The sequence below is a fragment of the Symphalangus syndactylus genome, chromosome 24 (assembly GCF_028878055.3).
Source record: "Symphalangus syndactylus isolate Jambi chromosome 24, NHGRI_mSymSyn1-v2.1_pri, whole genome shotgun sequence".
NCBI classification, from domain to species: Eukaryota; Metazoa; Chordata; class Mammalia; order Primates; family Hylobatidae; genus Symphalangus; species Symphalangus syndactylus.
The window spans coordinates 69,868,511-69,891,913 of NC_072446.2; the positions used below are offsets into that span (position 1 = coordinate 69,868,511).

The window sequence follows — 23,403 nt, forward strand, 5'->3', positions numbered from 1 at the left end:
GCTTAAAGTTTCATATGCTTCATACTAGTTTTTTTTTTTCTTTGAAGAAATATCTGAAAATAAGGAGAACAACTTTTTTCTGCATTTTTTATTTTGCTTTCTTCTTCAGACCAGAACAAATTTTTAATTTAAAATGCTCCTCATACTCCACACAATGCTCACGTCCCATGTAAGACACTAGTCTTGCAATTATTATCTCCTCCCTGTGTAAGCACAATCAGTGATGAGAAAGAACCAGTTGTAACATGACTAACCATGAACCTCAGAATGATCAGGTTAAAATGTCATTTTCCCCACACGGGAAGGAGACCTCCTTTTAAGAGATGTTCAGTATTCCAAGGGAATAGTCCTCAAAGAAAAAAATGGCTAATAGATTCATTTATATTTATAACATTCCTGTTTATAACATTTCTAAAACCTCCATTTTCATTTTAGTACCACATTAGCAAACTGTCATTGTCTGCTGAAACACAGGATTTTACAAGCGAGTCCGAGGTTGATGAAATAGAAGCGGCGCTTTCTAATTTGGAAGTAACCCTAGAAGGTGGAAAAGCAGACAGCCTTTTGGTATGAACTTTTTCTGATCACCCAGAACTGTGGCTTTCTTCTAACTGATTGACAAGTATAAATGAACTTTTCTTTATTAGAAGTAAGAATATTTCATCTGATTTTGAAAACAAACAAACAAAAAAAGATGCTCTTCACCTAACAAGCTTCAACCTAGCAAGAACTAACTAACTTTTCACGGGTTAGCTCTGTAAGGGACTATATTTTCATTTCTACTAATGACAATGCTTTTGTCTTGTATTTCTTCCTAGAGATAAGTTGGCATGGTGTGAACGAGCCACTGCTGAGGGCTCCACTTCACTAGCATGGAATGTGGAATTGGTCCCTAAACTTAAGTCTAGAAAATACCACCCTGTCTATTGCATGAAGCAGCTGTGAGAATAGAAGAGAGAAAAATGTTTCTTTTTTTTTTCTTTTTTCTGAGACAAGCTGAAGTGCAGTAGTGCAATCAAGGCTCACTGCAGCCTCAGCCTCCTGGGCTCAAGCAGTCCTCCCATCTCAGCCTCCTGAGTAGCTGGGACTACAGACACACACTACCGTGCCTGGCTAATTTTTGTATTTTTTGTAGAGACAAGGTTTGCCATATTCCCCAGGCTGGTCTCTAACTCCAGGGCTCAAGTGACTCTCCCACCTCAGCATCCCAAAGTGTTGAGATTACAGGCATGAGCCACTGTGACAAGCCAAGAAAATTCTTTACAGATAAAAATCTTATTTCTATTTACTTTGTCATCCATTTCAATTAGACAAGCTTGACCAAAGTTGTGGCCCTTTTCTGGAACATTGCAAAAAGTTTCTGAATGCTTTTGACTTCAGGAGATAAACAAAAACCCTCCAATAAAACAAAGAAAACTATTTTGTCATCTCTTTCTCCTTATCCATGAAAGGTGAATGTCAGCTTTATAACTGAAATGCCCCTCCTGTTTAATTCACTCATGAGGTGCCACCCTTTTGTTTAACTTCGGCCATGGGAATAATTATTAATCACATTGAATCAGAGAGGTGGATCCACCATAATTGGATGTAAACAGTAATCATGGATTAGAATTAGTTACTATATTCTTCTGCATTCAGTGTATGTTCTCTTATCATTAAATGTCCTAAAATAAGAAATTGGTCTCATTCAGGAGCAAATACTTCATGCAAACTAAACGCCAGGATTCTGTAGAGATGCAGGGCACTGTCTCACGTTTATAGAAGACATAGGCCTCATGAACTTGGAGTTCTCTGTTGTCTACTTTCTCCATCGAATAAATACAACAGGAAAGTAATTCTTTTTAGAATAAATAAAAAGTTATGTCCTCCCTCCCTTAATAGTTTTACATGATGCTAACAATAGGCTTTTCAGTCTGAAAACAGGCACCAGCCTACATTACAGAATGAACTTTGAACGAGGTTCACTTTGAAAGTTTAATCAGTGACCTAGATATAGCAGGAGTTACCCACTCTAATATAAAAATTATAAAAGCTTTTGTTTGCATATAAAAGTAGTCATTTCTAATTCAGATTTTTAACTTGAATGATAGTTATAGGGAGTACTTGATCCATTTTTTCATTTTTTTATCTCTCGTTTTTCATTTTTGTAATCTATGACACAAACAGAAAAGTGAAAAGTACACGCATGTACAGCTTAACAAACCAGTATTCAATTGTCATCCAAGTCACCACCGAAATCAAGAAATAGAACTTTGCCAGCCACCTAGGGGACCTCAACAGGGCCCCCATTCTCCTCATTCTCCTCCCAACCCGCCTTACCTCCACACCCAGTTAACTATCGGAAATGTGGCGAGTGTAACTGAAGAACTGAGTTTTTCATTTTATTTAAATTAATTCAAATTTAAATAGCCACATATAGCAAGGGACTGCCATATTAGACAGTGCAGGTTGAGTATCAGCATCACTTATGAAGTTCCTGCTTTTGAAACATTATTTGTTTTTTCTTAGGAGGACATTACTGATATCCCTAAACTTGCAGATAATCTCAAATTATTTAGGTAAGTAAACTTTCATGGGGAAGAGGAGTTACTCATAACAAACTCTTGAAGATAAAGAGTGCAGGAGTTTAAACTGCATATCCCTGAGGCAGGTTCATGGTTCAAAGGTAAAATGTGCGCTTTGCCATCAGACAGATAACGGGTTGAGTCCTAACTCTACCACACACACCAGCTAGGTGACCTTGAGCAATATATTATCTCTCTGAGCCTCCATTTTCCAATCTATAAAATGGGAATATATCTCCCCTTGGGCTTGTTGGGAGGATTCGATGAAATAACACATATGAAGCATTGAGTGTGGTACCTGGTTCATAGTACATGCTCAGTGAATGGCTGGGTTCACGTCAGCAATAATAAACACATCTGCCATACTAGAGCTTCTAGTAGGTTCCATCTGGGAGGCTCAGTACGCTTATACCATTTGAAGGCTCACTTATAATTTAAAAGCCATTTCTCTCTAGAACTTTGATCCTGGGCTTACAGAGAATAGTCACCTTAGTGTATCTACCTGTTTAAGTACTTCTGATAAACTCCCCCATCACCTCCGGTTGACCTGAAACTGCTAAAAAGGCAGAGAAGGAGTTTTTTTTTTTCATGGAAATACTGGACTCCCACCTCTGCAATGGTGCCAGAGTATGTTAAGATGAAAGAAACAAGGCTTTTTGAAGTCCTGTCAGTTCCTTATTTCACTTTATGGTTTGTTGACTTTTCTTAACCAACGGGCACTTCACTGGGGCAGTTGGCGTTAAAGGAAACACAAGTTGCTTTTGATAACACATGATGCAAAGAAAGAATTAGAAAGAATGAACAATGAAGCAGGTATAAATGACAAACAAGTGTCCAAAGGTAACAATATTTGTCACTGGGTTTCTACAGGTTTGGTTTTGGGGGTTTTTTACTGTGATTGTAGGATGTGGTTGCAAACAATAGGGTCATTCTTTTTTTTTTTTTTTCTTTTTTTGAGACAGAGTCTCACTCTGTTACCCAGGCTAGAGCGCAGTAGCATGATCTCAGCTCACTGCAACCTCCACCTCCTGGGTTGAAGCAATTCTCTTGCCTCAGCCTCCCAAGTAGCTGGCATTACAGGTGCCCATCATCACGCCTGTCTAAATTTTGTGTTTTTGTAGAGACAGAGTTTCACCATGTTGGCCAGGCTGGTTTTGAACTCCTGACCTCAGGTGATCCTCCCGCCTTGGCCTTCCAAAGTGCTGGGATTACAGGCGTGAGCCACCATGCCCGGTCAGGGTCATTCATTTAACTGCCCTGGCATAAATGGTTGTAACCACATTTCACTCATATTGTTATAGTCAGAGCTACAGGAAAAAAGTAACAATTTAAATCCACAAATACATCTTAATAAAGTATTCATAATTGCGCCACAAAAAAATGAGTTGCCACATTCTCTGTAGAGGGCAAATCAAGCCCTTCACAAACCAAATGGTGACTGTAGCCTTCCTATAGATGTTTCTGATGAAGAAGGTGATTCTGGAGTTGAATCCACATCACTTATGCTACCCTGAACTGTCACAGGCTTTTGGTGTGACTTGTACTCTCAAAATTGCCCTCATATTTGGCCAGTGGATACTATCTAAGGTCTCAAGATGTTGCATTGAATATATAATATAGTTCATGGAAGGAAGAAACAAATGAAGGAAGGAGAGAGAGCTCGCAGGAGGGAAGAGGGGAGAGAGATTCGAGAGTAGAACTCTATTCCTGGTAGGGTGGGACCTCTAATAGGCCCTTCATTTCGCTAGACCTCCTTTCCTCATCAGTACTAAGAGCATTGAAATAATCCTTTGATTTTTAAGTTTTTTCTATTACAGTGAAGCTCTTTATTTAAAAAAACAAAATCTATTAAATTTATTATATAAACAGTGGACTTCAGTTTCTAGCACCAGGGTATCAGCTCTAATGCAAACTCTTATCTGGCTATGAATACATATGCATGCTAGATAAAATAAAAGAATTACAAATACAGAATTAATCATGAAGTGAAACAGAAATGCCAACTTACAGGAAATAAGGCAGGAATCTGGTTCTACAAACACAGCATCAGCCACACAGAGGGATTTAGGGAATAGAGACAGGTTGTCATGGTTTGAGGCTAGGATTTTAATTCCCATGTAGGGATAGAAGATGAACCTTTCAGACCTGTGTGAAGCAGGAAGTGAGAATTGAAGCGCCTGCCTAAAGGTGGAAATGTGCAAAGGCTGCCCTTCTGTTGAATGAAAAATAGAAAAACTACCCATTAGCCAAAGAAAGCGGTAAGGAAGTTCATCCTTGCATGGGGTTCTGTGTGGAAATGAAATATCTCTTGAGAAATCAGAGCCAAGGCTGTGTCACACACAGATGTAGATATAATTTTTTTTTGAGACAAAGTCTCGTTCTGTCACCCAAGATGGAGTGCAGTGATGGGATCACAGCTCACTGCAGCCTCGACCTCACAGGCTCCAGCGGTCCTCCCACCTCAACCCTCTGAGTAGCTGGGACTACAGGCATGTGCCACCACGCCTGGTTAATCTTTGTATTTTTTGTAGAGACAGTTTCACCATGTTGCCCAAGCTGGTCTCAAACTCCTGGACTCAAGATCTGCCCTTCTTGGCCTCCCAAAGTCCTGAGATTACAGGCATGAGCCACCATGCCCAGCTTAGATACAAATGTATATGTCTTATGTGTTTATGTAATAAGGGAATCCTGAAAACATAAAATAGAAACTGATCCAGGATGACAAAACCTATGAAGCCTTAACATATGTAGTTGCAAAAATACCTAGAGGGGAATATCCACAACCAACTACAAAAATTAGCCAAGTGGTAGTGGCACGCGCCTGTAATCCCAGCTACTGGGGAGGCGGAGGCAGGAGAATCGCTTGAGCCTGGGAAGCAGAGGTTGCAGTGAGCCGAGATTGCACCACTGCACTCCACCCAGTCTGGGCAACAGAGTGAAACCCTGTCTCAAAAAAAAAAAAAAAAGCTCGTTCTTATGCGCATCATTCACCACCCAGCATCACCTCCACTCCCCCTTCCCCTATCCTGCCCCAGGCTTTGATGCATAGAACAGCAGCAATGATTAGCTTTGTTAATGTGTCAGAAAGCATCCTGAAAGATGAACCAAACTTCCAGGCAGGAGATAGGAGGAGGAACTTGAGATCTCTTGATACTCTAAAGGTCCAGGTAAAACAGAGAAGTAGGGCCTCATTCTTAATCCTAAAGAGAAATACTTAGATGCTGAAGATTAAACCAAGACCTTATTACCTATATCTTTTGGTTAAAGGTTGTGTCTTTATTATTCTGAAAATACTATTCATTTTGGAGAATCTGAGTATTAAACAACAATATGTTCCTTAGAACTGCCTGGGCATGGAGGCTCATGCCTGTAATCCCAGCACTTTGGGAGGCCAAGGAGGACGGATCACTTGAGCTCTCAGGAGTTCAAGACCAGTCTAGCCAACATGATGAAACCCCAGCTCTACTAAAAATACAAAAATTAGCCAGCCGTGGTGGCACACGCCTGTAATCCCAGCTACCGGGGAGGCTGAGGCATGAGGACCGCTTGAACCCAGGAGGCAGAGGCTGCAGTGAGCCGAGATCACGCCACTGCACTCCAGCCTGGGTAACAGAGCAAGACTTCGTCTCAAAAAAAAAAAAAAAAAAAAAAAAGAACTGTCTTAACTACAGCCCTCAACATGATAAATACTAGTTTTTTGGGTTTTTTGTTTGTTTTGTTTTTTTTTCTTGAGACGAAGTCTTGCTTTGTCACCTAGGCTGGAGTGCAGTGGCGTGATCTCAGCTCACTGCAGCCTCTGCCTCCCAGATTCAAGCAATCCTTGTGCCTCAGCCTCCCCGGTAGCTGGGACTACAGGTGCACGCCACCACAGCCAGCTAATTTTTGTATTTTTAATAGAGCCAGAGTTTCACCATGTTGGCCAGACGGTCTCAAACTCCTGAGCTCAAGTGATCTGCCCACCTCAGCCTCCCAAAGTGCTGGGATTACAGACATGAGCCACCACACCCAGCAAATAAATACTATTTTAATACACTGTTTTTTCTTAATCCTGGAAATGTTAACTTCATATAATGTTTTTCAAATTTATTTTATAAATTGTATGTAATATTCTTCTGTAATACACTGAAGGAGTTTTGTTGGGTTTTTAAATTTTATTTATTTCTTAGAAACAAGTCCTCACTCTGTCACCCAGCGTGATTATAGCTCACTGCAGCCTCAACCTCCCAGGCTTAAGCAATCCTCCCATGTAGCTGGGACTATAGGCACACCACCACACCTGGCTAATTTTCCTTTTTTTGTAGAGACGTGATCTTGCTGTGTTGCCCAGGCTGGTCCTAAACTCCTGGCCTCAGGCAATTCTCTCACTTCAGCTTCCCAAAGTGCTGAGATGATGGCACTGCACCCGGCATACACTTTTTTTTTTTTAAATGTGCACCTTCTTTCATATCTTTGTGTTAAGGATAACATATGTTTAGCTAAGGAAAGACTAGTACTGACATGTTAAAAAAAATTGCCCCAAATTACATATGAATGGTTCCTCTCTTCTCCAAGAGGAACACCAAGGTTCCTTTCTTCTCCCATTCTTGATGCAGAAGTCCACCCCTCTGGCATGAGATACCCTGATCTGCCCCCAAGGCCAGGTTTCTTCCACAGAACCGCATACTAATAATTTCTTTTCTCTGCCTATCTCCAACCGCTGTCCTCCCCCTATCATTCTCACGTTTCCTATTTTGAATGACCCAACCTTTAGGCCTGCCACTGGCACCACCAACCTGTCTAGTCCACTGTATAAAGTTTTCCGGCCCCAAAAGATACCAATACCACAGTTGGATACCTTCCCCCAAAATAGTTTGTAATAACAGTAGAGACTATATTGACTAGCTGTAGATACCGCTGATTTCCGTGGCTCACTGAGAATTCTCCCATAGTTTCTCTTAAGAGTCAAGAGGAAACTACAGAAAATGCTGCTCATGTTTATATCTGCCTTGTATGTATGATAACCTGAAGCTTGGGCTGTCCATATCGACAGCTTTTTCAAATGCAAAAAGTATGCCAAGATTCCAAATGTCACCAGATTCATGTCGGTTTCTCACATACACCATCACAGTTTAGCACTTCAGCTGCGTCAGGTGCTGTGATAAGCTCTTCATGTAGATGAACTCATTCTGTCCTCACAAAAGCCCTGGGTTCCCAGACTACGGCTGTCCCCGTCACACAGAGGCAGTGCATGCAGCCCAGGTAAGTGCAGGATCTTTCCCAGGACACACGTGTAGACAGTAGCAGAGCCAGGTGTGGCCCCAGATGGAGCCTTGGTGTTAAAATCTACATCTCATATCAGCGTTTTATTTCTAGTGTTTAGAAATTAGCAATTTGAAAATTATTTTTGAAAAAACAAAGTGTGTTTTGTTTGACAGGACCTCTAGAGCATCTGATCTGCTTGAAATTTGCAATGTGTTCCTCATTTCTGGATGGTGGTTTAAACTTTTACTATCCTTTAATTTGCAGGCCCAAGAAGTTACTACTAAAAGCTTTCAGACAATATTGGTTTGTCTTTAAAGACACATCCATAGCCTACTTTAAAAATAAGGAACTTGAACAAGGAGAACCAGTAGAAAAACTAAATCTTAGAGGTAAGAGTATCCTATATCTTGCTGTGGCTCATCATAAGTCAGGGCAGACGTGGTGGCTCAAACCTGTAATCCCAGCACTTTGGGAGGCCAAGGCGGGTGGATCACCTGAGGTCAGGAGTTCAAGACCAGCCTGGCCAACATGGTGAAACCCCGTCTCTACTAAAAATACAAAAATTAGCCAGGCGTGGTGGTGCACGCCTGTAGTCCCAGCTACTTGGGAGGCTGAGGCAGGAGGATCCCTTGAAGAGGTGAGGGTTGCAGTGAGCCGAGATCATGCCACTGCACTCCAGCCTGGGTGATAGAATGAGACTCTGTCTCAAAAAAAAAAAAAAAAAAAGGCCGGGCGCGGTGGCTCACGCTTGTAATCCCAGCACTTTGGGAGGCCGAGGCGGGCGGATCATGAGGTCAGGAGATCGAGACCACGGTGACACCCCGTCTCTACTAAAAATACAAAAAATGAGCCGGGCGTGGTGGCGGGCGCCTGTAGTCCCAGCTACTCGGAGAGGCTGAGGCAGGAGAATGGCGTGAACCCAGGAGGCAGAGCTTGCAGTGAGCCGAGATCGCGCCACTGCACTCCAGCCTGGGCGACAGAGTGAGACTCCATCTCAAAAAAAAAAAAAAAAAAAAAAAAAAAAAAAAAAAAAAAAAAAAAAAAAAAAAAAAGAGGTGGGGAGCAGATTAAAGTCAGGCTTTCTACACAATGAGGCACGGTTTACTTACTTCTAAAGGAACCACCATAACCGATGTCACTGTTTTCCAAATGACAGCCTGGCTGCAGCTGTTCTTCAGAGCATAGGCCTTGAATGCAGTCTAGTAAACATGGTTATTTGCATTCTGCTGTTCCATCTTTCTCAGTGTGTCCAGAGTTTATGACGTGGTGGTAATTCATGTCCAAGAGTATAGCACATGAGGTGCTGTAAGATCTTGAAAAGCTTTCTGTATTCCAGAACAGTTATGTTTAATTCAGTGTCACTTTAATGCCTATTCTAATTTCTGAAGGTCACTGTGAGCGTCCTGATAACCATCTATTAATTGAAATATTTAATTAACCAGTACACTCAACTCACATTGTGGCAATCAGAGAATTCCTTCTGCTTTGATTTATTTTAAAGTTCATATACACAATTTTTTCTATGAATTTGGAGAGCCAACATTAACCTGAAAATGAACTAAATTGACTTTTTGATTTAAGAAAACCACAAAAGAAAAGCATTTTTCTTTATCTATGTTAATTGTTCATAAGATTTATCTAGTTATCCATTAACTAATGTTATCAGCTTGCTCCTCCATTTTTCAAAACCAAACCAAATCTGAGGGGCTTGTATTCAAAGTCTTTATTTCAGATACACACCTGATGTTTATCTAACAGATGCCTCAGAACTCAGTTTTGTCTCTGATCTTTGTCCTTCAGGCTGCGAAGTTGTGCCCGATGTAAATGTAGCAGGGAGAAAATTTGGAATCAAGTTACTAATCCCTGTTGCCGATGGTATGAATGAAATGTATTTGAGATGTGACCATGTGAGTAAAACCCCAAAAATGTTAAGTCACTTCACCTCTACTAAGCCTAAGAGCAAAACCTAAAAATGTTTTCACAAATTTAGAGCACTATTATGTCAGTCAGCTATTGCTTTGTAACAATCACAGTGTAACAAAATCACAGTGACATTCAACAATAAACATTTGCCATGTGGTGGCTCACACCTGTAATCCCAGCACTTTGGGAGGCCAAGGCGGGAAGATCACCTGAGGTCAGGAGTTCAAGACCAGCCTGGCTAACATGGTGAAACCCCATCTCTACTAAAAATACAAAAATTAGTCAGGCATGGTGGCGGGTGCCTGTAATCCCAGCTAGTTGGGAGGCTGAGGCAGGAGAATCACTTGAACCTGGGATTCAGAGTTTGCAGTGAGCCGAGATGGCACCACTGCACTCCAGCCTGAGTGACAGGGTGAGACTCTGTCCCCTCAGAAAAATAAAAACAATAAACATTGTTTTCTGAAAGATGTGCTGAAAGGTAGGCTGGGGATTGGATGATCCAGGATGGTGTCAGCTGGTCATACGGGTTTGGAGACACAGGTTTGGTGGGACTGTGCCTCTGGTTGAGCTGATTTTATTTATTCTGGGTCCCAGGCTGCCTAGAGAATGTCTCCTCTTGGTGAGGGCAGAAGTGTGAGAGGGCGTGTGGCAACACATGCACCTCCTAAAGCTTAGGCATGAAGTTGGCACACTGTCACTTCCACCCACATTCCACTGGCCAAAGCAGATGACATGACTGAGCCTGCAGTCAAGGGATGGGAATTACACTGTCCCTGGTGGTAGGAATTGTAAAGTTACATGGTGAAGGTTGTGGAGGGCAGTGGGGTGGGGGGTGTATTAGTCCATTCTCACTTTCCTATAAAGAACTACCTGAGACTGGGAGAGAAAAGAGGTTTAATTGACTCCTAGTTCCGCAGGCTATACAGGAGGCATGGCTGGGGAGGCCTCAGGAAACTTACAATCTTAGCAGAAGGTATAGGGGAAGCAAGCACATCTTCACATTGTGATAGGAGAGGGAGAGAGTGAAGGGGGATGTGCCACACAGTTTTAAACCATCAGATCTCATGAGAACTCACTCAATATCACCAGAATAGCAAGAGGTAAATCCGCCCCCATGATCCAACCACTTCCCACCAGGCCCCTCCCCCAATGCTGGGAATTACAATTCAACATGAGATTTGGGTGGGGACACAGAGCCAAACCATATCAGCGGCAGTGAAGATTGAGGCCAGTAATTCAATGTTCCTTACTCACTGTTGCACTGAAGAACGCCCCTCTTTAACTGCATCCCCTGCACTTCTGAGGACCACTCCTGTTCACTCCCTGAAGTCAGAAATAAAACACAGACATTAAACAACAATAGAAGCCACCACTGACTTGTTAAGATCCCATAATGGCCATGATTGCTACCTTAGAGTTAGAGTCTTTACCAAGCATAGACCAGGGTACAAATAATATAGGAAATCAGCTAATTTTTTTCATCATTTTCTTTTGTCATAGAGATCAGATGTGATATGAAAATGGAAATATATATCAAGGAAAGCTCTCTGATAGTTTGCAGTTTTACCACCTGTCTGTGCCCCATGGCATTTGTGTCATTGGATCTTTTTTTTTTTTTTTGAGATGGAGTCTTGCTCTGTCACCAGGCTGGAGTGCAGTGATGTGATCTAGGCTCACTGCAACCTCCACCTCCCAGGTTCAAGCGATTCTCCTGCCTCAGCCTCCTGAGTAGCTGGGACTACAAGTGCCCGCCACCACACCTGGCTAATTTTTTATATTTTTTAGTAGAGATGGGGTTTCACCATGTTAGCCAGGATGGCCTTGATCTCCTGACCTCATGACCCACCTGCCTCGACCTCCCAAAGTGCTGGAATTACAAGAGTGAGCCACCACATCCGGCATTTTTTTTTTTTTTTTTGAAGACGATGTATTGTTCTGTCGCCCGGGCTCAAGTGCATCAGCACAATCTCGGCTCACTGCAACCTCCGTCCCCTGAGTTCAAGGGATTCTCCTGCTTCAGCCTCCCAAGTAGCTGGGATCACAGGCATCTGCCACTATGCACAGCTAATTTTTGTATTTTTAGCAGAGATGGGGTTTCACCATGTTGGCCAGGCTGGTCTTGAACTCCTGACCTCAGGTGATCCGCCCGCCTCAACCTCCCAAAGTTGAGGATTACAGGCATGAGCCACTGCACCTGGCCCTTGGATCATCTTTAAAAGCAAATTCCCTGCATGCAATTTATCAAGGTTGACATTCCTATCCTCTAGCTTCCCAGCATCTAGAAACTCAACACAGGACTCAAAAACTACTGTCAGGTGTTACATTAGCTGATGAGCAGCCACTCAAAACGTGTGCCACTTCATATCTTGCTTGGAAGGTGATGGTTTTGCACTGTAATGGGGAAGAAAGCCCAAGTCCCCCTCTCTGTGTGCAGCAGGGGGCTTTGCACTTGAGCTTGCTTCTCAACCTTCTGTTTGCTGCAGGAGAATCAATACGCCCAATGGATGGCTGCCTGCATGTTGGCATCGAAGGGCAAAACCATGGCAGACAGCTCCTACCAGCCAGAGGTCCTCAACATCCTTTCATTTCTGAGGATGAAAAACAGGAATTCTGCATCTCGGGTGGCTTCCAGTCTCGAAAACATGGATATGAACCCAGAATGTTTTGTGTCACCACGGTGTGCAAAAAAACACAAATCCAAACAGGTACTGTTAATCTTGTTAGGGCAATTGTTTGCAGTAAATTCTTTATGCACACAAAAATAAAAGGAGGATTTCCGGCTGGGCATGGTGGCTCACGCCTGTAATCCCAGCACTTTGGGAGGCTAAGGCAGGAGAATTGCTCGAGCCTGGGAGGTGGAGGCTGCAGTGAGCTGAGATTGCACCACTGCACTCTAGCCAGGGCGACAAAGCAAGACTGTCTCAAAAAAAAAAAAAAAAAGGAGTAATTCCATCTGATTAAGAGTATCATCATGAAAAAAACAGTTGATGGTGAAATTTGACTATGTCCTGAATATTAGATGATGTTATGAAATTATTAATTTTGTTAGAGGTGACTGTACTGCTGACTAAACATGTAGGTATTCCCAGATTGAACTTCTTTAGTTCTCATAAATTAATAAATTATGCTTCTATAGGAGTGGGTTAAAAGTTGCACAGATGAGCTGATTCATATAGAACCACTGTCTGTGGACACTCCACGGACTTCAGACTGAGGGACCCCAGAGCTCTCCAACTGCACCAACTTTAGAAGTTTATGTGTTGAGTGATCCTTTTCCTGCTTCTTCCAGTGATTGTTGTATCTTATAGAAAGAGAGAGAATGAATGGATGAGAATAGATTGTCTTTGTAGAGCTGCAGTCGGGCCTTGAGTGTATTGTTCTTACGGGGGATCTGGAGCTAACAGGGTGATCACAGAGCAGCCGGTGCATGGGAGGAGAGGTTGATGTCTGTTTCTGTTCAGCTGGCCGCCCGGATCCTGGAGGCGCACCAGAACGTGGCCCAAATGCCCCTGGTCGAAGCCAAGCTGCGGTTCATCCAGGCGTGGCAGTCACTGCCTGAGTTCGGCCTCACCTACTACCTTGTCAGGTGATTACAATGTTCATTTGTTTCTCACACTTTCCATTCCATTTTAAGTGGCTTTTGGGGAGCCCCAGTTTTCTCATTTAGCATAGAATATAGAATGCTTTTTATTTGAGAATATTGCCCTTTTATAAATAGCCCTGACACTTTGGGCTGCTCATAAACATTTTCCATACCTTCTTGTTCTAAGTTCCAACACCCCTGAAACTCAGCTAAATGTGGGAAAGGAAATTTTAAAAGGAGGGTTTTTTTTTTTTAGGATAACTACATTTCCAAAACCGGAGGGTAAACATCACATATTGATTTTATGAAATCTGTAACTTCTTTTCGATTTTTTTTGTGTTTTTTTTTTTAAGAGATTGGGTGCGGGGAGGGTGGGGGGGGTGTCTCACTTTGCCACCCAGCCTGGCCTCGAACTCCTGATCTCAAGCAATCCTCCCACCTCAGCCTCCCAAAGCGCTGGGTTTACAGGCATGAGCCACTACACCTGGCTACGACTTTCTTTCATGTCAGCTTCCTCCTTTTTGTGTCTCATACTGTCTCGTGGTGTGGCTTTGCAGAATTTTTAGGTTTTTAGAGAGGTCCCAGCAAGCTCTGTCTTAGTTATACCCAGCTTTACCAGATAGCAACCCTGTTCCCACTGGTCTCTGAAGATTTCTGGATCTGAAGGCTGCATAGAAGGCCCATCTATTGCCCCCAGAAAGACAGCTTAAGTGACTTGTCCAAGTTCACTCCCTAGTCCAGGGCACACCTGGCATAAAGCATAAATGTCCTCATTTGTTATCCCCGCCTAGCACTATGGCTCTGCCCCACTGTATACAATGGATGGTTTCCCAAAACTTATCCACAAGCATGCTTGTAAATCAAATTACATTCTTCAGTTCTGTAAAGGAGACTGATGCTTAAGCAAAATCTACACCCAATCCTGCAGTACAGCAAGTACTGTCACTTTCTCATCTTATAATTTGAGGGTGGGAAAATTGGTTTGTATTTTTAAGCGTTGACAGTTTTTGTTTTCTTGGCCCTTTCCAAAGACTCCATTTCTCCATTACTTCGAACAGGGGAGTCTACTCAGACTTTCCAGCTGGGCACGGTGGCTCACGCCTATAATCCTAGCACTTTGGGAGGCCAAAGTGGACGGATTGCCTGAGCTCAAGAGTTCAAGACCACCCTGGGCAATGTGGCAAAACCACATCTCTACTAACAATACAAAAAAAAAAAAAAAAATTAGCTGGGCATGGTGGTGTGCAGCTGTAGTCCCAGCTACTCAGAAGGCTGAGACACTAGAATTACTTGAACCTGGGAGATGGAGGTTGCAGTGAGCTGAGATCGCACCACTGCACTCCAGCCTAGGCGACACGGCGAGACTGTCTCTAAAACAAAAACAAAACAACAGAAAAAAACAGACTTTCCTATTCACTGAAATATCTCATTTAACATCAGTCCCCAATGTTTGTCCCAAACAAGTAACTCTTTCTGCTTTACTTACCCCAACAAAGGAGTGAGGAAGGGTGGAGTTGTACTGGATACCCACTATGTGCGTGCATACGTGTCCATGTGCAGACACACACACTCACCTGTAACCCTGAAGTCAACCCCGCATAGTGAAAACCACATAAATACTTGAACTGACCAGGCCCAGCTTTCAGTCCCGCCTCTGCCTCTGCTAGCTCTCTCACCTGGGCATTTTTGTTGCCCTCCCCAAGCCGCAGCTTCTCCATGTGTTCAGTGGGCATTCCGAACCTACTGTGTTGAGAGAATCCAGTGCAGCCTGCAAGCAAAGTGCCTGATAACGTGGTGAAGCACGGTGTGGGCCTGAACAGGTTTCCGGTGACAATCCCCCTGCACCTCCCTCTATCTCTAACACCTGTTTATGGAGGTGAGGCTTTGAGGCAGCGGACCCAGGTGTAGCGAAGATCTGCTTTTTCCAAGGCCAGTCAGAGTCAAAGCCTGGAGCAGCCATGCTGCTGGCGGGATTGGGATCTGCCCACACCCGAGAAACCTAGGTCTTTGCTTCACCGCTCCCTGGATGATGGAGAGCAGCCCAGGGAATTCTCATAGGTTAGAGAGAAGCGGGTGGAGTAAGAAGTGGGTTAACTCGTGATATTAAGCATTAAGGTGGTGAAATGAAGGAATAATGTGGAAAACATTCCAGAAAAGTGGAGTAAATTTTAACCAAGGGTGACATGCAGAAGATAAGAATGATGTGAAAAGTGACATATTCAGCTAGGAATTCTTTTAAAGTTATGCTTTTCTGTCTCCTGCAACATCAATTTTCACATCAGTTTCCCCTTCTTGCATCCTCCTCCAGCTGCCCTCCCTGTTCTCTGCCCTACTTTACAGTAAAACTTCTTGAATGTATTGTACATACCCACTACCTCCAATTCCTTTCTTCCATTCTCTCTTGAACCCACTCCAGTTAGGTTTTCTCTCCCTCCCTACCCCATTGCCCCTGCTACTTTCTGTCATCAAGGTCACCTCTTGGCCACCCATGACCTTCACATTGCTGAGTCCATTGGTCGACTCTCAGTCCTTGCGCCAGCTACCCTCTCCACAGCATTTGACACAGTGAGTCACCCCTTACCTTTTGCCAACTTGCATCACTTGCCTTCCAACACAGCTGACTTTCCTGGCTTTTCTCCTCCCTTCCTGACCAGTTCTTTTGGTCTCCTTGGCTGGTTCTTTCTCATCTTTCCGATCTCTTATAATACCGGAGTGCACAGTCCTCAGTTTTTTGTTTTTTGGGTTTTTTTAATTAGAGACAGGATCTCACTCTGTCACAGTGACACAATCATGGCTCACTATAACCTCAAACTCCTGGGCTCAAGTGATCCTCTCACCCCAGCCTCCCAAGTAGCGGCGACTTGTGAGCCACCACACCTAGCTAACTTTCTTTTAGGAGATGGGATCTCACTGTGTTACCCAGGCTGCTCTCAATCTCTTGGCTTCAAGTAATCCTCTTGCCTCGGCCTCCCAGAGTGCTGGGATTTCAGATGTGAACCACTGCACCCAGCCAGGCCTCAGTTCTTAAAGCATTCCTCTTCTCAATCTCTACTCACCCTCTTGGGTTCAGCCATTCTTTTGACTTCATTTATATGCCAATTACTCTGCAATGTATATCTTGAGCCCAGAACTGTCTCTTGAACTGGAGATTCATAAATCCACTGTGGATATCTAATGAGCATCTCATCTTAACATGTCCAAACTTCCGGATCTTCCCCCTAAATTGGCTCCCCGCTACATTCTTCTTCGTCTCAGTAGAAGGCAACTCCTCCCCCTAGATGTCCAGGCCAAATCCTTTGGACTCATTCTTGACTCTGGTCTTTCTCTTACACCAACATCCTGCCCATAGGCAACTCCTAGTGACTCTACCTTCAAAGTACACACAGAATCCGACCACTTCTTCTGCCTCCTCCTCCACCACCATCACAAAGCCGGTCCAGAGTGACCCTGCTTGGTGTTCCTGCCTCTACCCTGGTCCCACTAGGTTTTCAACTTAGCAGCCAGAGGGATCCTTTTAAAATCTAAATCAGATTTTGTGAAGCCTCTGCTCAAAACCATCTGGGACAGGTGTGGTGGCTCATGCCTGTAATCCCAGCACTTTGGGAGGCAAAGGCAGGAGGATTGCCTGAGTTCGGGAGTTCAGGACTAGCCTGGGCAACATAACAAGACCCTGTCTCTACAAGACACACACACACACACACACACACACACAAAATCTGAAGGATTTCTTATCTCGCTCAGAGTAAAAGCCAGATCTTTACAGTGGCCTACAAGACCTTTGCTCTTGAACTCACATTTCTCTCCGCTTCTTCACTGTGTCAGCCACATGGGCCTCCTGACAGGTCCTTAAGCACATTAAAAAAAAAAAATTTTTTTCTTAAGTGGCTTTCCCCTCTGCCTGGAACACTCTTTCCCCAGATATCCACATGGCTCACATGCTCATGCATATCCATTTTCTGATCAAATGTCACCTTTTCACTGATCTCCCTGTTTTAAACTGTAACCACCTCATTGCCAGTATTCCCTGTAGCCCTTCCAATTTTATTTTCCTTCATCTTTTTTTTTAATTTTTACTTTTATTTTTATTTTTTGAGACGGAGTCTCGCTCTGTCACCCAGGCTGGAGTGCAGTGGCGCAATCTCGGCTCACTGCAAGCTCCGCCTCCCGGGTTCCCGCCATTCTCCTGCCTCAGCCTCTCCGAGTAGCTGGGACTACAGGCACCCGCCACCACGCCCGGCTAATTTGTATTTTTAGTAGAGACGGGGTTTCACTGTGGTCTCGATCTTCTGACCTCGCGATCCGCCCGCCTCGGCCTCCCAAAGTGCTGGGATTACAAGCGTGAGCCACCGCGCCCAGCTATTTTCCTTCATCTTATCTGGCATATGTACCTCATACTTATGATCTTCTCCCTCCCACAGTCAGAAATTTTCCATCCATTTAGTTCACTACTATATCTCCTGTGCCTAGAAGAGTGCCCAACACAGAGTCAGTAATCATTTTGAATGAATTTGTTTGATTCTGTCTTATTTTTCTTTTCTCTGATGTCAGTTTTACTTAAAGACCATCTGCAGGATAGCCTTCATTCTTTTTTCATGCTGTCTATATCCCAGTAAAAATGCCCCCCTGCAGAAAGTTAATCCTTCATTGTCCATTCCTCTGAAATGATTTAGAAATACTGGTAGTATTTTTAAGAAGTTATTTGTGAATGAACATTGTATTATAGGAAGCAGTTGCTTCTCTTAATTCATATTATGATTCTTTTCAGATTTAAAGGAAGCAAGAAAGATGACATTCTGGGAGTTTCATATAACAGGTTGATTAAAATTGATGCAGCCACCGGGATTCCAGTGACAACATGGAGATTCACAAATATCAAACAGTGGAATGTAAACTGGGAAACCCGGCAGGTAAAGTGAAAGTTTTTGCTCTTCAGTGTTGAGCCTATAAATGTGTGTTCCCTCAGAATTGCAGATTATTCTGATTTTTAAAAGGTGTTCCTCTATTTAGAGCTAAGAAACCACAAGCATGTGGTAATTTTCTGCTAAAATAATCATATGCAATTCTGGGCAGCTTCCTAACAAGCACAGGCCAAATGCTCCTGCATTCGCGCTGCAAGTTGGCTTAGTCTCCATGCAGACTTTCAATATAGACAGGTTCTAAAATTGCTGAGCAGTTTCATTAATTTTCATTGACTCAGCATAGGATTATATAGGAGTTAGCTTGATACTTACTTACCACAAACTACTGGAGATGTAACTGCTATGCAAAATAAATCCAAAAAAGGCCTCATCTGACTGGCTGCCAAGAAACCCAATTGAGGACTCGAAGATTCAATTGCTCACCTGGAGAGCGTTCCAGGCCCAAAAGGGAAAAGCTGCTGAAGAAGCAAGTGAGGTCCATAGTGATCACTGAGAAAAGCTTCACCTCTTAAAACCAGGAGCCCTCAAACCCTTAGCCTATGTTACAGCTTCCCATCATCTCCCATCCTAGGAGCTAAGTTCAGGCCAAGCCTGTATCCTGGAAAATTCTAGATGAAGTTAGAGGCACCTTAGCATCCTGCCGCTAATTTAAAACATTCTGCCCAGTGCTTTGGTAGGCCAAGGTGGGACGATCACTTGAGGCCAGGAGTTCGGGATCAGCCTGGGCAACATAATGAGACCCTGTCTCTACAGAAAATAAAAATAAAATAAAATAAAAAAAAAGCTGAACTAGCCAGGTGTGATGGCGTGCACCTGTAGTTTCAGCTACTTGGCCAGGGATGATCAATTGAGGTTCGAGGTTACAGGGAGCTATGATTGTGCCACTGCACTCCAGCCTGGGTAACAAAGCAAGACCCTGTTTCATTCATTCTTGAATTAATTAAAACATTCCGATGTTGCTGATACAGACTCAATCTTCCCTCATTCCTTTGGCATTCTCATTTTCCAATAGAAAGTCATTGACATAGAGGGATGGTAAGAGACGCACACGTTTGTTAAGAACCCTGACTTCCTCTCAGCAGTGTTGATAATCGTCTGGGTGCTTATTTGTAAAATCAAGTTCAGAGATTAGATGACCTCTAAGGCGGTAGCTCTAAAGTCTTGATGCATATTAGGATCACCTGGGGAGCTTTAAAACACCATTGCCTGGACCACACCCAAGGCCAGTTAAATCTTAATTTCTGGGAGGAGGAGCAAGCCATTAGTAATTTTTAAAGGTCCACAAGTGATTTCAATGGGCAGCCAAGGTTGTGAACCAGCAAAGTCTGTAAGTCTTTCTTCTAGTGCTTAGAGTTTATGACTTTCAGCTAGGAAAGAGTTTGGGGCAGTGGCTGTAGGAAAATTCAGTCAGACTTTTATTCATTAAAAAGCCTGCAGGCCAGGTGCAGTGACTCACGCCTGCAATCCCAACACTTTGGGGGTCCGAGGCGTGGATCACTTGAGGTCAGGCGTTCAGGACCAGCCTGACCAACATGGTGAAACCCCCATCTCTACTGAAAATACAAAAATTAGCCAGGCGTGGTGGCGCACACCTGTAATCCCAACTACTTGGGAGGCTGAGGCATGAGAATCGCTTGAACCTGGGAGTCAGAGGTTGCAGTGGCCCGAGATGGTGCCACTGTACCCTAGCCCGGGTGACAGAGAAAGACTCCATCTCAAAAATAAATAAATAAAAATAAAGTGCCTGTGAAGCACCCTGCTCCTCAACACAGGGAGACAGGGAGTGCTTGGGCAAAATCCTTATATCTAAACTATAGACAGAAAATGTGTTGGGAGTTTTTTTAACCAGACTTGCAGCAAAGTCGACACCACCAGAGGGCGCAAAGAGAGCAAAGATGTTTTCTGGAAGTGTTTAATGGAAGTGGCGGTTTTCTGTGTGTTTTAGGGGGATAACCATCTGTCATCCACCTCAGCAGCCCTCAGCCCCAGGGGCCAGTCCAGCAAAGCACTTGTTTCTCATCATTCCTTGCCAGAGTTTAAGCTCCTCTGTGCCTTTCTCTTCCAGGTGGTCATCGAGTTCGACCAAAACGTCTTGACTGCTTTCACCTGCCTGAGTGCAGATTGCAAGATTGTGCACGAGTACATTGGTGGCTACATTTTCTTGTCCACCCGCTCCAAGGACCAGAATGAAACACTCGATGAGGACTTGTTCCACAAATTGACGGGCGGTCAGGATTGAAACAGGCACGTGTGCTCAGCTCACACCAACAGGGCAAGCCCAAGGCTCCCCTCCCTGGAGGGATGGGATCCATAACTTGCCCAGCATGTAGATGCTGGACTAACAGACAACACACATTCACCGCTGGTCACCCAGATCCTCGCCTCATTCAAACCCACTGCTGGCACATCCCTTTCCTTATTTTGCCCTGTGCTACCAGCCATGGAAGGAGCCTCTCTTGTTTTTTCTATAAAATGGGTGAGCAGGAGAAAAGGAGGCACCCTAAGATTGCTCTAAGGCCCAACATGTGGTTACAGTTCTGTGACTTGCAGAACCTGCCAGGTGTATGGCTACAAGTTATCCTTGTGCTGATCTGTCTCATTACTAAGTCGATGGAGAAGACAGAAAGGTAACAATCACGTGTAGCAAGAAGAACTCTTATTTCACAAACTCAGGTATGAAATGAAACGCCTGTCCTTCATGGAACTGCTTTTAGCTCCTGTCTTTTCAAAATGACAGAGGGAGTGCCTACACACACTTTTTCCCTGGAGGCCAAGGTCTAGGGGTAGAAAGGGGAAGGGTGGGGCTACCAGGTAGCAGTTGACAACCCAAGGTCAGAGGAGTGGCCCTCAGTGTCATCTGTCCATAGTGATACCTGCCAAGATGACCACTGAGCCACATCTGGTCTTAGTCATTGGTCTCCTCAGGTTTCTGGGGCCACCTGCAAACCCCATTCCATTCCTACAGATCTCTCAGCCGCCTGTAAGTCCTTTGTGAAGATGTGGGTGACACAGGGGGACAGGAAAACCCATTTCTCAACCCAGATCCGTGTCTCAACTGCTTCTACTCTGGGTTGGGATTCAGGAAGACAGGCACAGTCCTCTCTGTCCATAGAAACACCTGCCAGCGTCAAGGATTCCAGTCAGGTCTGTATCCCAACTGGTCAGGGAGAGAAGGGCAGACCTATTCTCAAAGACCACCATGTCCAAGGTCTGACGGCTCCACACTGGCTGCCCCCACAGGGGCCTTAGGCTGGTCTGGGTCGTGGGGAAGCGTCCCTCTTACTGCTGGTCTGTGTTCTCCTGGATTTGGTATCTATGTTGGTACGACTCCTGGCCTTTTCTCTAAAGGCCTTTGGCTTTTGTAAATCACAAGCCAATAATAGATTTTTTTCTCCCCGTCTGTTTTTTGCTGTGTCATCTCTGCCTTGAGACTGCCTTGAGACAGTGCTTGCCTTGAGAGAGTGAGCCAATTAACAGCTGCCTGAATTGTCATTTTCCATTTTGGTTTGTTAGAGGTGGGAGGGGTGGGTTTTGAGAAGGTCAAAAGCAGTACCAGAAGGGAAATATCAGACAATATTTTATTATTTTTTCATAGATGTTCTGCCACACAAACAACTTGGGGTGCAAGGATAAGGCAAAAGGTCCAATCCCATTTTTCAGTTCTCCTAGGATGCACCCCTCAGGGAGCCTGGCCAGAGTTCCGAGGCCTGTGAGCATCAGCTGTTGCTTTATTTTCCATCAAAGCCCTCTGAGAAGTGAGACCTCAGCAATTCTGGGAGCCACATAGAGACAGACTTGGCAAGGGACCCCCTGGTTCTGAGCCAGTAGCTGCCATCTGGAAATTCCTCTTTTAGCCTCTCCTTAGAGGTGAATGTGAATGAAGCCTCCCAGGCACCCACTGAATTTCTGAGGCCTTGCTTAAAGCTCGGAAGTGGTTTAGGCATTTGGAAAATCTGGTTCACATCATAAAGAACTTGATTTGAAATGTTTTCTGTAGAAACAAGTGCTAAGTGTACCGTGTTATACTTGGTGTTGGTCATTTCTCAGTCCTATTTCTCAGTTATATTATTTTAGAACCTAGTCAGTTCTTTAAGATTATAACTGGTCCTACATTAAAATAATGCTTCTTGATGTTAGATTTTACCTGTTTGCTGCTGAGAACATCTCTGCCTCAGTTACCAAAGCCAGACCTTCAGTCCAACATGCTTCCTAAGCTTTTCATAGTTGTCTGACATTTCCGTGAAACCAAAGGAACTAACTGGTTTTAACCAAACTTTGGTTAGTTTTCAGGGGAGCATTTCTTCCGCGACACACAGCAACATCCCAAAGAAATAAACAAGTGTGACAAAAAAAGAAAAAAAAAACCTAAATGCTACTGTTCCAAAGAGCAACTTCATGGTTTTTTTTTAATATTGAGTGCAAAAGGTCACCCAACTTCCTATGATGAAATTTTAAATTAATGAGCACCTTTCAACGTCATTTGCTTCCTTATCTACAGTTGATTCAGAAATCTGCATTTTTTATTCTTTTATATGACTTTTAAGTAAAAGATGTATATGGATTTGAGTACGGTCCTGTTGTGTCCTCTCCAACCTACTATCTCCAAAAAGGTGACTGTTTCCTCTATTATGAAAAGGGACTGCAATTCTGAGGTCTGACGTGTGTCTCTCCTCACAGCGCCATGACTCCAGGTCATTCCCTCCCGTGGTGTGGGGAGTGGCAGATTCCAGGGGTCCTCAGAGAGCCCCTTAGAAACCTCACTTACCCGCTGGTTTCAACTCCTTTCTCACTGACTTGGTCACAGATTTCCTGGCATATCCTGCCTTATCGTGAGCTCTTTTGTCTCTTTCTAATTCTATATTAAAACACACACACACACACACACACACACACACACACACACACACACACACACCAGCAAGCAAAGAAATATCCCCAGCGGCAATAGAACAGCAGAAGCCTCTGATTCTGATGGCTGAGAGTTCAGGGCACTTTGCTTTAGTGACATGCAGTTTATAGATACCCCTTTGTGCAATTCTCATGTCAGCCCATAGAGGGTAGAAATGGCTTCCTCTACAAAGGAGAAAGGCTCAGAAGGTGAGCTTGCCCCGGGCCACACTGCCAATGAGCAGTGTTTGTCTTGACTCCAGAAGCCACAAAGCTTAACCCAGCA

At 43.9% G+C, this 23,403-nt stretch overlaps 1 protein-coding gene across 1 annotated transcript in view; it reads left to right on the forward strand.

Moving 5' to 3' along the window:
• FERMT1 (FERM domain containing kindlin 1) overlaps positions 1-22,796 on the forward strand; it is a 48,868-nt gene extending 26,072 nt beyond the window's left edge. Inside the window, exons 8-15 of the mRNA XM_055265512.2 lie at positions 436-567; positions 2,509-2,558; positions 8,070-8,194; positions 9,606-9,712; positions 12,212-12,433; positions 13,190-13,314; positions 18,077-18,218; positions 20,296-22,796. Of these exons, the coding sequence (XP_055121487.2) occupies positions 436-567; positions 2,509-2,558; positions 8,070-8,194; positions 9,606-9,712; positions 12,212-12,433; positions 13,190-13,314; positions 18,077-18,218; positions 20,296-20,469 (1,077 nt within the window). The 3' untranslated portion in view covers positions 20,470-22,796. The remainder of the gene's footprint in view (positions 1-435; positions 568-2,508; positions 2,559-8,069; positions 8,195-9,605; positions 9,713-12,211; positions 12,434-13,189; positions 13,315-18,076; positions 18,219-20,295) is intronic.
• The last annotated feature ends 607 nt before the right edge of the window (positions 22,797-23,403 follow it).